The sequence below is a fragment of the Sinohyriopsis cumingii genome, chromosome 3 (assembly GCF_028554795.1).
Source record: "Sinohyriopsis cumingii isolate HCF-2022 chromosome 3, ASM2855479v2, whole genome shotgun sequence".
Lineage (NCBI taxonomy): Eukaryota > Metazoa > Mollusca > Bivalvia > Unionida > Unionidae > Sinohyriopsis > Sinohyriopsis cumingii.
The window spans coordinates 64,018,593-64,034,033 of record NC_142963.1 but is presented as its reverse complement, the minus strand read 5'-3'; the positions used below and the strand labels follow the sequence as shown (position 1 = coordinate 64,034,033).

Genomic DNA, 15,441 nt, shown 5'->3' with positions numbered 1-15,441 from the left:
AGTATGTAATGGTTCTATATTATTTTTAGCTCACCTGGCTGTAAAGACCAGTGAGCTGAAGATGGGAGCATTTGTTGGCCGTTCATTGGTCCATCAAGACTGGCCTTTTAACACTCCATTTTCTAAAATACAATTTTTTGCAAACTTGGAATATATCATCAATGTATGAGATGATTTCAAATATTAGCAAGATCTACTGTATGTACTCACATATAAGTCAAGTCAAATCTAGCATCCTTATATGCCATAGCAAAATGCACCTGCAGACCAGGGTGTATATTCTTTGTACTATTGATTACTCCAAACAAACTGCACAATCTTGGACAGATTTGATTATGAGCAATATCCTTGCATATTAATGACATTATCTTGCACATGATTATCTGGGCTTGTTGCCACTCTGTATTTCTGATCCAGGTTTGATCAGAGTTAGAAGATCTCAGATAGATTAATTAATGAGGAAGACTGGCCAAGCAATTGAACACTCTAGAATCCATATATTTGCTTAGATTTTGGTCAAACATGGTCTGTAAGCTTATGCCATTGAGATCTTGGATAAATTTGATTATGATTGATATCTGTTTCATATTAATGAGATGGTCTTGCTTCTGATTGGTGAACACTGTAGAAGAAATAATTTTGATCATATTTTGATTAGATGTGGTTTGTTAACTTATGTCATCAAGATTTTTGATGGGTTTGACTAAGAATATTCTTAGTACAGTAATGAGGTACTGTATATATAGCTTATTTATGGTCAGGTTTTGATCAGATTTGGCCTGAATTGTTCATGTAAAATTTGTATTTTCAAGATTTCACATGAATTTGGTTTTGAGCAAGATGCAGTTGAGACCTTAGTGCAGTGGTGGTTTTATCTGTTAATTTGCATCATATGGTATGGTTTTACAAATCACTTATCAGGCCTGTGCCCTGAAGGAAAATGTCCATGCCTACTATAGCTTGAATCCAATCCACAACATTCTGGTCGTGAGTCCAGTGCTTAAGTACTGAGCCACCACATGTCCCTTGGGTGGGGTCTTTATTGTTTCCATGTTATGACTCCAGGAACTGTTCACAGGGTTGGGGGTTGGGGTGGGGTTGGTAAACATAGACCCAGTTATCTATGCTGACTCAATAGATTAACTCCCTTTATAAAGTCAAGTAGGTTGTCATACTTTAAAGATTGGGATATAATTAGTTACTAAGTTATAATCAGGGTCTTTCCACAAGGGCAGTGAGGGATCCAATGGAGAATACTGGTTTTAAAAATGTATTAATGACCTGTCCTTTTATGTCAAGATAGTGATCATATAACGAAGATACATGTACATTATATGATAATTTGCAGGCATAATAAGGTATAAAAACTGATTTTACATGATTGGCACAATATTGTGTACTATTTGATCAAATTTTTTCTGTTTTCATCCATGTGGAAACTGTCATGATAGATCATTCATAAGCTTTGTTCTTTTTGCTTAGCTATAGTTTACTGGTTGCTCAGGACACGTGTCTAAAACTATCGTCTGCAATGTTGGAGTAACTGAGCATGTTCAAACTCTCCATTTGTTATTTGTTACTCTTTCAAATCTTAGTCAACAGGTCTGCAATCGGGTGACTATTCTTGTTTGACTGGTCTATATTCATTTTTTGTGTTAAGGATGATCGTTTGCGAAATCTTGGAGTATATGATGAAACTAAGGGTACAAGTTTTTTAAATTCACAAAAATAACAGGTTGGTGTGCATTTGTGCTACTCTTAACTGAATATTAATCACCATGGAAAGGTCATAATATAGAAAAGTATGGAGAAAGAATTATGGGAAAAGTACCACATGGGTAAGAGGAAATCCATTGCCCAATAGCCCAGGTTAATTTAAACTTATAAATAAACCAGCTTTGAATGACAATTATTTAAAATAAGTGTCTTTGTTCTGATGAAAAATCAGTCAAATGGGTTTCTCTGCATGAAATAACAGATTAAAAAAATGTTTTGGCACTAATTTGCAAGAACATCTGTGGTAAATGTGAAAGTTGAGTAATAATTTGTTTCTTAAAGAAGAATGCATTAATTTTTGTTATTTCTTTTTAACAACCAAATGTTTTTGCTAGGCAACCATATTTTTCAGTATTTGTTATCCAGTGGGCATCAGTGCTTTTTGAAAATCTGACTAACTGTACCTGTACCCTGTCACTAATTGCCCATAAAATAATAGCTGGATGAGTAATGATTAAAGTCCCATTATCAAGGACACAAATAAAAGGGTATTGATTAAAGTTAATTATCAAGGACACAACTTAAAGGGTATTGATTAAAGTCCCATTATCAAGGACACAAATAAAAGAGTATTGATTAAAGTCCCATTATCAAGGACACAAATAAAAAGGTAATGATTAAAGTCCCATTATCAAGGGCACAAATAAAAGAGTATTGATTTAAGAAATAAAAAGGTAATGATTAAAATCCCATTATCAAGGACACAAAAAAGAGTATTGATTAAAGTCCCATTATCAAGGACACAAATTAAAGAATATTGATAAAGTCCCATTATCAAAGACACAAGAATATTGATTAAAGTCCCATTATCAAGGACACAAATAAAAGAATATTGATTGAAGTCCTATTATCAAAGACTCAAATACAAGGGCAATGATTAAAGTCCCATTATCAAGGACACAAATAAAAGGGTAATGATTAAAGTCCCTTTATCGAGGACACAACTAAAATGGTTTTGATTAAAGTCCCATTATCAAGGACACTACTAAAAGGGTATTGATTAAAGTCCCATGATCAAAGACACAAATAAAAGGGTAATGTTTAAAGTCCCATTATCCCATTATCAAGAACACAAATAAAAGAGTATTGATTAAAGTCTCATTATCAAGGACTCATAAATAGGTATTGATTAAAGTCCCATTATTAAGGTCAAAAACAAGAGGGTTATGATTAAAGACCCATTATTAAGGACACAACTTAAAGGGTATTCATTAAAGTCCCATTATCAATGACACAAATAAAAGGGTCTTGATTAAAGTCTCATTATCTGGACTCATAAAAGGGTATTAATTAAAGTTCCATTATCAAGGACACAAATAAAAGGATAATGATTCAAGTCCCATTATCAAGGTCACAACTAAAAGGGTATTGATTAAAGTCCCATTATCAAGGACACAAATAAAAGGGTATTGATTAAAGTCTCATTAACAAGGACTCATAAAAGGGTATTGATTAAAGTCCCATTATCAAGGACACAAACAAAAGGGTATGTAAGTGAGTAAATTTTTTTCAGTATCTCACAATTATTAGGATCATATTTGTTTCAACTACAGAAAGCTTGCATAGCTATTGCAGGTCATAGAGCTATAGATTCCAAATGTTTTGTTTACTTTTCGTTAACTATAAATTTTCTTTCCTCTCAATGCTATTGCAGTTATCAAAATTGTTTAAGAATGTTTAATTTTCATTAATTAGTGAGAGATAGAATTAAAGACCACACATATTGTGCTCAATCTCTCCCAGAGTACATAGCGCTATGATATGCTGACCATCAGTACTCGCTTATAAGTTTAGTAAAACTGCAAACTGCACAGATCCAGATCTGCCAGTGCATTATGCAACAGCAGATCTGGGTCTGTGCAGTTTGCATTTGAACTCATCTTATAAGCAAGGATATAAATAGGTAAAAAGTGATGCCATTTCAGTGATGTCATATATAATGTTCACATCATTTCAAGCTGTACAGTGAGTGTTGATGATTCAAAAGCAGACTATGTTAAAGTCATTTTTTAAACAGGCAGCAATTTTATCCGCACTGTTATTACCATATATAGTTGTTGATAAATCAAGTTCAGTTGCAAATAGCACAGACCCGGGTCTACCAGCACATCATCAGGTCTATGTCTATGCAGATTGATAGGCATAATCAGTAGAACAAACAATATATCCCCTGATGTGCTGCCTTGACCTTGCAATTGCAGACCAGGGTCTGTGTTTGCAGTTGGACTCAATTTGTAAGTTAGTATATACAGTATATATCTTTTTTGACCTTTAAAATTTGACCTTTTATATCAGGCAGGCAGCTACAAAGAGAGAATACTGAAACCAAGAGAAGATGCAAAGAGAGCTCAGAATGAAAGGGAATTGTACAGATTGATGGGGCCTGCATGGAAAGGCAAAGGAGATGTACTAGGGGTAATAATATTCTCTTTGATCGCTGTCACCCTAAGATTTATCGACATCGTTTGTCAATATGCATTGAAATCTGCATATTAAGGACACTAAAGCAGCCTTGGAAAATAAATAGTTTGCATTGTGGATATGTGCATAGAGAATAGTGAAATAATATTTTTTGCAATATGATTAAAATCAGATCTCCACTGTCCTACATGAAGATCTGACAACAACCACTTAGGAGTCTTGTTCTGGTAACCTGTGTTTTTACCATAATCACTATTTTATCAACTAATCAGATGAGGTCTTATATCTTCACATTTGGAGACTGATGAAGAGCATGAATGTGTACCAAACAATTTGATTCATTTTCAGATTTCCGTTGGCTTAATTCAAAGGTCACCAGAACATGACCCGTAAGCGGTTGTCGTCAGATCTTTACAGGCAGCGGAGATCTGATTTTAATCAGATTGTATTTTATTGTAGATGTCTGTTATGAGCAAGAGTCCTTTATATGGTGTGTCTGCATAGGTTTCACTTTAACATAATCAGACATTTTCATCGATGTGTCTGTGTACTCATCAGTGAACTTACTAGTTGGTTAGTTCCTTTTGTAATCTGAACTCTGTAAGCACTGACTGTATGAGAGTGATTCTATGTAGTATGATGTTATGGGTTGATGACAACAGATATCTAAAATCATGATTAGATGCTTCATAGATGGTAGTAAAAGATTATCCCCTCCACCAAAGATAGGATATTTGCAGTGGCTTCCATTTAGTTTTATATGCATACCATAAGGCAGAGTGTATTATGTTAAGATGTTGTCTATTTGTCTGGCTGGCTGGCTGGCTGGCTGGCATCTAACCATCTGTCCATCCAATCATCTGCTTACCAGTCTTGTTCCTGTACAATAAATCAAGTTGTCCATCTGTGGTTATCAGACTTTGTGGACAGCTGAACCCTATCAATTTTAGATTAAAAGGTCAAGGTGACTGTGACTCAAAGAAGACAAATAGTTTCTGCACAATAAGTTAAGTTGTTTGTCATGAACAGTTACCATACGTTTTGGATTTGGGGTCAGGAGAAATGTATAGATTTCTGGGTTACAGTCCAAGGTCACTGTGACTGAAAGAAGACAAATGGTTTCTGCACCATAACTTGATTTATAGACCATGTACAGTTACCAGACTTTGTGGATGGCTTGCACAATGGCTAAAAGAGAAGCATAGCGATTGTTGTTTTGTTTTGTTGCTTTTTAAAACAAAATATCAATGGTAAAGGTTGCTGCAGCTGAAAGGAGAAAAATGGTTCAAGCACAGTAAGTCAAATTCAACACCATCTACAGTTATCAAACATTGTGAATGGCCTCAACTGGCATAATGAAGAAGCCTGTTGAATATAAAATCAAATGTTCAGGTCATTGTGACTGAAAGAAGAAATATGGTTTCTGCAAAATAATCTTAATTCTACATCACTTACTTGGACCAAACATTGTGGATGACTTGCACTTCTGGAAAGCAAGAAGTCTGTACATTTTTATGGTTCTTCTTGGTGTGGGTTTAATGTCATTTGTTAGCACCTGATCCATGGCATCTAGTATATCTGGTGCAGGAAGAACCCAGGAAAGCCCCTGGAAGAACCATTGACCCATGGCAAGCTACTTACTGGCAAGCTTTCAGAAATACCCATATAGGATAAGCCTGAAACTTGAACCCATTTGGACAGAGGTGAGATGTTAGTAATCAGTAAAGACACGCACCTTAGAATACTCTGCCACCGAAGACCCCTAAATTTTGATGGAAAGATGGCGCTGTGTAAAAATTCCATTAAGTAAGCACCTTGGTAATTTTGGATATTATTTCTTTGCTGACTCTCTTGGTAGACATAAAAGTATCATAAGAACGTAAAAGTTGTTCCAGAAACTTTGCTCATTTACTTGGTTTGTTAAGCTCATCTGTTTTGAAGGTAAGGAAATCTTGCACGTCATCTGTCTTTTTTATGCTGCCTCAATGGAAGTGATTGGTTTTGAAAAAGACTGGAACATATTATGTTTTCAGAAGAAACCTATCAGTTTTGGGGTTGAAAGGTCATATGTCAGTGTGTGTAAAAGAAGGCAAATGGTTTAATATTAGGTCTACAACACATAACTGGACCATACATTGTGGATGACTTGAACTTGTGGAAAGAAAGATGTTGATATATTTTTTATTGGAATAAGCCTATCAGATATTGGAATCACAAGGTCAAATTCAAGGTCACTGGCTGAAAGAAGAAGAATGGTTTCTTCACAGAATTTAAGTTATGTACCATTCACCTTCATCAAAGTTTGTGGATGACTTATACAAGCATAACTGGCTGGAACTGTGTCCCTGATGTCATCAATGACTAGAACTTTGTTCCTGATTTCATCACAGCCTGGAAGTGTCACCGATTTCATCACTGACTGGAACTTTGTTCCTGATTTCATCACAGCCTGGAATTGTGCCCCTGATTTCATCACAGCCTGGAACTGCTTCCCTAATTTCAGCACAGCCTTGAACTGTGTCACCGATTTCATCACTAACTGGGACTGTGTGCCTGATTTCATCACATACTGGAACTGTGTTCCTGATTTCATCACTGACTAGAACTGCGTCCCCAATTTCATCACTGACTGGAACTTTGTTCCTCATTTCGTCACAGCCTGGAACTGTGTTCCCGATTTCATCACTGACTGGGACTGTGCCTGATTTAATCACATACTTGAACTATTCCTGATTTCATCACTGACTGGAACTGTTCCCTGATTTTGTGACTGACTGGAACTGTGTCCCTGATTTCATCACAATCATCACTAACTAGAACTGTTAACTGATTTCATCACTGACTAGAACTGTTCCCTGTTTTCATCACTGACTGGAACTGATCCCTGATTTCATCAGTGGCTGGAACTGTGTCCCTGATTTCATCACTGACTAGAACTGTTAACTGATTTCATCACTGACTGGAACTGTTCCCTGATTTCATCACAGACTGGAACTGTGTTCCTGATTTCATTACAGACTGGAACTGTGTATCTTTTTTCACCACTGACTGGAACTGTGTCCCTGATTTCATCACTAACTGGTACTACGTATCAGATTTCATCAGAGACTAGAACTATGTCCCTGATTTCATCATTGAATGGAACTGTGTCCCTGATTTCATCACTGACTGGAACTGTGTCCTTGATTTCATCACAGCCTGGAACTGTGTACCTGGCTTCATCACAGCCAGGAACTTTGTCCCTGATTCCATCAGCTGCATTTTTCTTAGGATTTTGGGACTGGGAGTCTCTTCAGGGGGCCCACTGCTCTTTCTAATGCTACAGTGCTTTTGGAAAAATGAGTCCTAATTTGTTTTCATATATTTCAGAGAGTTAGGAACTCCTCTTGAGACAATTGAGAGAAACCTTGCATAGCTGCTGAGAAAATGCTTGTTTCAAGAAATTAAGTTTTAAAAAAAAATTATACCTATTAAAGAAATTACTTTTATGGTTATATATTTGTGGGTCATATGGATTTCACTTGCTTTATTCCCATTGTGTCCATTAAAAGGTATATTTGCAGATTCATGAATGCTTTTTTTATATTTAACAGGGTGAAAATACACCAAAGTCTCCAGATACAGACCGGGCAGATCGTGATGCTGCTGTCCACAGACAGCTACCAGAACCCTCAGATGAGATCAGCAGAAATATTGCAAACCAGCTCAAGCAAGCAAGGTCTAACAAAAAGACTAAAAAGGTAAGTTGTATGCAATCTGACAGGTAGAGACATAATCAGCTCTCATTATGGCACTCTGATTGGCAAAGACACAGTCTACTATTGTCATGGCACTCGGATTGGCAAAGACACAGTCTACTCCTGTCGTGGCACTCTGATTGGCAGGGACACAGTCAACTCTCATTATGGCACTCTGATTGGCAAAGACAAAGTCTACTCTTATTATGTCATATCTGAGTGGCAGGGACACAGTCAACTCTCATTATGGCACTCTGATTGGCAAAGACACAGACAACTCTCATTATGGCACTCTGATTGTCAGGGACACAGTCAGCTCTCATTATGGCACTCTGATTGGCAGGGATACAGTCAACTCTCATTATGGCTCTCTGATTGGCAAAGACACAGTCAACTCTCATTATGGCACTCTGATTGGCAGGAATACAGTCAACTCTCATTATGGCACTCTGATTGGCAAAGACACTGTCTACTATTGTCATGGCTCATTGAAATTGTTGAAGCTCTATAGTAATTATATCCATTTATCAGCAGTTTAGTTTCTTTGTGATAACTCTTCTGGATTTTGTGGATTTTTACCAAATTTAGCATGCAACTTGATATTGATGAAATTTTGAAAATATTTCATTTTCAACCACGTCTTTAGAGGATTCACAGCCCCATATTGCCTGTCACCCTAAATTTGGTTTCTGCAGCTTAATTTTTCCAAGGTTTGTTGGATTTTGACAAGATTTGGCATAAAACTGTGTTGGTGAGACCATGAAAGAATTTTTTTATTTATAGGTTTTATTACCCCTGATTGGTTGCCAATCTGACTTTGGTTTCAGCAGCATAACATCAAAAAGGAATTGTTGGATTCAACTATATTTGATATACTGGTTTATGTTGAATGAAGGGACCTTTAATGAATTTCATTTCCAGCTTACTACATTATTATTTACAGAAGTTATGCCTCTTTTTGCCTGTCCTCCTGACTTTGGTTTCTGCTGCATTATTTTTCCCATGATTATTGGATTTCAACCAAATTTTACATCTTGCTTATGTTCTTGACATTTTTAGTAAGTTTGATTTTCAGCATTCCATAAGATCATTGTCTTCATTTGAGGAGTCCTGACCCATGATTTTGTATCCTTCTGACTTTGTTGTCTACTTTACAACTTTACTAAAGATTTTTGCATTTCAATCAAATATAACAAGTACCCATGTATTGATAAGACCTTGAAATAGTTTGATTTCTAGCATTGTGCAACATCACCTGCTTGAGTTATGCCCCCCCCCCCCGATTGTCAGTTTTCCTTTGACTTTTGCAAGGAGTTTTTGCTTGTAACCTAATTTGACATCCAGGTTTTTATTGAGACCTTGAATGAGTTTGGTTTTCAGCACTGGCATTATCGTCTTGAAGAGTTATGGCCCCTGAGTACTTGTTCTCTTGATGCTGGTTTCTGCAGCATTACATTATCCAGAATTGTTGGGTTTCAACCAAGTTTTGTGTGCTATATTGATGAAGCCTTAAATGAGTTGAATTTTCAGCATTTCTTGTCATCATATAGGTGAGTTACAGCTCATGAATGCCCATTTCGAGTTGCTACAGTCATCTGCATAGCCAGGCTTTTATTCCTAACACAATTTCCTCATTTTAAGGCCCAATGGAACAAATTGTTGTGAGTGGGGTCCTTTACAATGCACATATTGGCAATTTATTTTGCCATAGTATATAAAGCCTTCAGGGTAGTGAATCTTGTAAGTGATTTAATAACTTAACCGTTTAGCCCACAAATGAGTTTGTTTTCATTTATTTGATGTGAATGTTTCATTTAGGGAAAATATTACTTGACTTTTAACTAAATGCCCCGAATGTTGATTCATGGTAAAGTACCACATGAGTTTATATCAGATCTTATTTTCAGTGGTTTTTTTATGTTGTGCCATGTTGTGTCAGGTTGTGCCATATTTGTGCCATAGTTGTGTCACGTTGTGCCATGTTGTGGCACTCCTACTTTTTAAAACTTTTAGCTCTACTGGAATGATCTGTTATCCATCATCCATCTGTCAGCAGAAGTTTGTTCTCTCTACTCCTACCTTCAGGATTGCCATGATAATTGTATGCACATATTTATCTCATGGTCTAGATAATCCTAAATGAAAATGGCGGTGCTTACAGATCTAATCCAGCCACCACAGTGCCCATCTTGACTATTGTGTTATCACTACTCCTTCAGAAAAGATGGTCATTTCAGCATTGAGTTTTTACTGAGGTCTAGTTGGTCCTAAATGAAAATGGCTGTCATCTTACAGTCAGTATGGCCACAGTGACATGCGTCTTGAAAATCTTGTTATTTCTACTCCTCCTAAACACAAAGTCATATTAACATGATGTTTTCTATGCTGTTGAGCTAGACCTAAAGGAAAATGGTGTTGCTTGGACATCCAATATGGCCACTGTGGTACTCACATTGGAAATCTTGCAATTGCTATTTCACCTAAAAATGGATGATCACATCGACATAGTGTTTTCATTTAAAGATTTTGTTGATGTCTAGTTGGGCTAAATTAAAATGGGGACAGTCTATTGTCTAAACTAACCACCAAAGCAACCATCTTGAAAATCTTGTTATCATTACTCCTTCTAAGTGTAAAGTCAGCATTGGGGTTTTTACCAGAAGACTTCTTATAATGTTTTGTCTGTCATAAATAAAAATGGTACTAATCTCACTTTCAGTATGGCCACCATGGCAGCTACCTTGAACATATTGTAATCACTGCTTGTCCAGGATGGAAAGTAATATTGACATGGGGATTTTGCCATAAGACTTCTTATGATGGAAAGTTGCTCTCATATGAAAATGGTCATCTTGAAACTACTCCTTCTTGATGGATGGTCATATCAACAAAGGGTTTTTACTAAAAGACTTCTTGTAATATCTAGATGGACCCAGTGAAAATGCTGCATTGGTGACATCCAATATGGCCACCACAGTAGCCATCTTCAAAGTCTTGTTATTGCTGCTCTTCCTGAATGAAAAGTCATATTGACATGGGGTTTCACAAGAATCCAGATGATATCTAGTTGGTTCTAAATTAAAATGTTGCCAGTAATCATCCATTTGTGTCCATTTTGAAAATCTGAAAAGCTTGATACTGTTACTCATTCGGAATGGCTGGTTATATTGACATGGGGATTTTCAGCAAAAGACTTATAATGATACTGTAGCATCACTAATTTTCATGAGGTAACAATTTTTGTGGATGTCTTTGTTGCCTCAAACCACAGATTTAAAGACTCACAAAATATTAGTCACATATGACTGATTAAGGGCAATGTTCCTACTTTCTTACTGTGTTTCATTCCTAGAGATCATCAAAGTTATTATATAAATCGATATAATTTCTGTAATCTGGTAACAAAATATTAGCATATACATATGTTTGTTTCATTTTAACACTTTAGTAAAAAAAAGAATTATAATGTATTTTATATAGTTTCAATGCATACATATTTGGTAGATGCAGTTTCCACTAACTGCCTTAAATCAGCATGTTATGATATAAGTTAGGTTGGAGAAACAAGAAAAGCATAAGGTATTCATCACTAGTATTACTGAAAATGAAATGAAGAATAATAAATGATTCTAGTACAGTATATCAAAGTTATATCTAGTACTTCTTCAAATTGATTCTGCATTCAAGTGAACCTGTTGTTGAAATATTTAAGTCTTTATGAAAACATGTCTGATTTTACCTATGCATGCTTAAGTATGCTTGGAGCACAATTACTAATGAAACACTAGGTATGAATTGGTTTACTTTGGAGCACAATTACTAATGAAACACTAGGTATGAATTGGTTTGATTGAAAAACTTTTTTGTAAAGTCCTGTGGTTGAAATTAAATTTGTACATGAGGTATGGCCATTATGGCAGCTATTGCTACAGTTCCTGAATAGAAAATCATTTTGACATGAGGTTCTCATTAGAAGACTTCTTATGATGTCTTGATGATTCCCATTGATAATAATACTGATTAGATATCCAATATGGCCAGCATGGCAGCCATCTTGAAAATCTTGTTGTCACTACTCCTGAACAGAAAGTCTTATCAGTATGGGAGTTTCACATGAAGATGATTGTCTAGTTGGTCCTAAATGGCAATGATGTTGATCTGAGATTGAATATAGCCAACATAGTGGCCATCTAGACACTTTCTCATCCTAAAAAGTGTAATCATTATGGGACTTCCACCAGAAGACTTCTTATGGTGTCTAGTTCTGCCTAAATTAAAATACTACAGGTCTGACATAAAATATGGCCATGGTGTTGGTCATTTTGAAAATCTTGTTATTGATACTCCTCCAGAATGGATGGTCATATTTACATGGGGTTTCACCAAAAGATTTCTAATAATGTCTACTTGATCCTAATATTATGTGCTGCTAATTTTAAAATCTTGTTATTGCTAAAAATTATCAGTGATGGTTTAGGCACTCAGCAGTTAAAAGGAAGAAATGATCCTGTAAATTCTTTTCAGTCAGTAGAGCATCAGTCTCTTCAGGGGACTCTTGTTTGGTTAGAATTTGTTTAACCTATCCTCATTTCTGTCCATTGTTGTATCTTATAAAAAATATTAGATCAATAAAGAGATTTTAAAAACAATGGAAAAAATGTAGTATACTGTTCCAACTATTTTATTCTGAGAGATTTGTATCTATGATTAAAAGGGACAGTATTAAGCTTGGTCTACATAATAATTCTGGGAGATTTGTATCTATGATTAAAGGGGACAGTATTAAGTTTGGTCTACAATATAATTCTGAGAGATTTGTATCTATGATTAAACAGGACAGTATTAAGCTTGATCTACAATATAATTCTGAGAGATTTGTATCAATGATTAAAGGGGACAGTATTATGCTTGGTCTGCAGTATAATTCTGAGAGATTGTATCTAACTATGATTAAACGGGACAGTATTAAGTTTGGTATACAGTATAATTCTGAGAGATTTGTATCTATGATTAAAGGGGACAGTATTAAGCCTCATCTACAGTATAATTCTGAGAGATTGTATGTGTGATTAAAGGGGACAGTATTAAGCTTGGTCAACAGTATAATTCTGAGAGATTTGTATCTATGATTAAAGGGGACAGTATTAAGTTTGGTATACAGTATAATTCTGAGAGATTTGTATCTAACTATGATTAAATGGGGAAGTATTAAGCTTGGTCAACAGTATAATTCTGAGAGATTTGTATCTGTGATTATAGGGGACAGTATTAAGCTAGGTCTACAGTATAATTCTGAGAGATTTGGATCTAACTATGATTAAAGGGGACAGTATTAAGCTTGGTCTACAGTATATTTCAAACTGAAATGCACTAAACCCAGACATTTCGTATCAGGATTCTAAAAGAATTTTAATTTATTTAATTATTTATTGACTATAACTGAATTATTGAATCATGAAAAATAAACCTTGAATCTGATTGTTCTCTGTTGTTTTATCAGTTTTGTTTTAAATTAATAGTTTTGTTTCGTTAGTAAGAGTCTATTTATTACACCATGTCTTTTGCCTATACCATTTCTACTTGTGTATAAGTTGAATCAAACTGCAAACAATAAAGATCCTCATCTGCCATAGCATAAAGAAAAAAAGCAGAATAGGAGTAAATCCTTAAAAAGTCAGAAACAGAAAATGAAATAATGAACTTTTAGTTCAACCACTGTGCAGATGATATATGTTTTATGTTGCTTCACTCACTTTTAACTGAATCTGTGAAGGCAAGCATAGGATCCACATGAAACTGGGAAGCGTGATCAGTAGTTACATTTCACTATTTTGTTATACACTTATACAGTTGGAACTTGGAAGTGTGATCAGTAATTACATTTCACTCTCTTGTTATACACTTATACAGTTGGAACTTGGAAGTGTGATCAGTAATTACATTTCACTCTTTTGTTATACAGCTATACAGCTGGAACTTGGAAGTGTGATCAGTAATTACATTTCACTATTTTGTTATACACTTATACAGTTGGAACTTGGAAGTGTGATCAGTAATTACATTTCACTCTTTTGTTATACACTTATACAGTTGAAACTTGGAAGAGTGATCATTAATAACACTTTACCTTTTTAAATTTGAAAGATAGTCCTGAAAATAAGAGTTTATTGTTCTGTCATGTGGGGATGATTATATAATTTTTAAAAATCTAAATGATCACTTTTAAAGCCATGGAAACCACACACACTGGAGCTCTTGATTTCACCTTGCAGGACAATGTGATATGGTTTCGGACTTACACACACTGTGTATAGCATTGCAAAACAGATTCTAGAAACCTGACTTTTCATCATGTATAATTTGCTGACGCAATGAATAGTCCTTGGTTTGGCCATTTCCATTGACAGAATTGGATATGGACTTAAAATAAAAATAGGGCTATTTGGTAAAAATAATGGTCAAATGGGATATCGGAAACCTATTTTTTTCATTGGCCTTACTTAACCTTAGAGTGATGTGTTTATGTAATGAAACATAAAGTTATTTCATATGATAATTATATGAAATACAGAAAATTATAAGGTATTAAAACATGATAATATATGCAAAATCTCTGATGAATGAATGATACACAATAGGCCTGTTTGTATTTTGCCTTCCCACACACACACACACACACTATCCAACTAGATGAACATATTTTTTAATCTCTCTTAGTGTGTTTTCCTTACATAATCATTTAAGCCTTCACATTTACTAGCCATGGCTGGAGAATGCCAATACATGGTATGTTGATTGTAAATCTATCCCATAATGCATTAATTTTTCAACCACTTGCTGGAAACTTGCCAACTTTCATTTGATTTTGCAATACAGAATTGAAAAAAAAAATACTGTTAAGAAAAAATAATTCAATGTAATCAAGCACAGTGAATCATATTTTTAGGTGATTGTATTGCCAGATGAGCCACCAGATGGCACCACAGATAGCATAGTTGTGGTGCTAAGAACTCCTATTGGAACAACACACAGGAGGAGATTCCTTGTCTCACATACAATTCAGGTACAATTACTTAATATGCATGAGATTTTGTATGTCCCAACTGCTTGATGCAGGGGCATCTTGATTTAGTCCTGTCTGTCTGTATGTCCATGTACCCCTCCTTTTGTCTGTTTGCCCATCCCACAAAAATTCTTAGTAATATCTTACCCTCAAAACTTAACATAGAAAAATGAAATTGTCCTAGCTTATTTGGATGCATGTAGAGATGGCCTAATGAAATGTTCAGGCTTGTTTTTATATAGGTATGACTGGCTGAAGAAAAATGTTCTTTTCATGCCATAACTCTAGTTCTGGATCACTTTGTGAATAGTTTCCACTTGGGATAAGAAAGAAGCTTCTTGAATTTAGGATACAAAGGCAAACAGTCATGGTCCCTGTGACTGAAATAAGAAAAATGTTACCTGCCCAATAACATTAGTTCCACATCCAAAAATACCTGGATCA

At 35.3% G+C, this 15,441-nt stretch overlaps 1 protein-coding gene across 4 annotated transcripts in view; it reads left to right on the top strand.

The window, feature by feature from the left end:
- The window catches only part of LOC149802992 (UBX domain-containing protein 8-like), an 86,555-nt gene that overhangs the window by 26,015 nt on the left and 45,099 nt on the right, over window positions 1–15,441 (top strand). For 2 of the 4 annotated variants that reach the window (XM_089952535.1, XM_089952536.1), the window contains exons 2-4: window positions 4,076–4,191; window positions 7,791–7,937; window positions 14,881–14,997. In XM_089952535.1, the coding sequence (XP_089808661.1) occupies window positions 4,076–4,191; window positions 7,791–7,937; window positions 14,881–14,997 (380 nt within the window). Of the gene's footprint in view, window positions 1–4,071; window positions 4,192–7,790; window positions 7,938–14,880; window positions 14,998–15,441 lie in introns of all 4 variants that reach the window. The other 2 variants (XM_089952534.1, XM_089952537.1) reach the window with 1 other exon arrangement.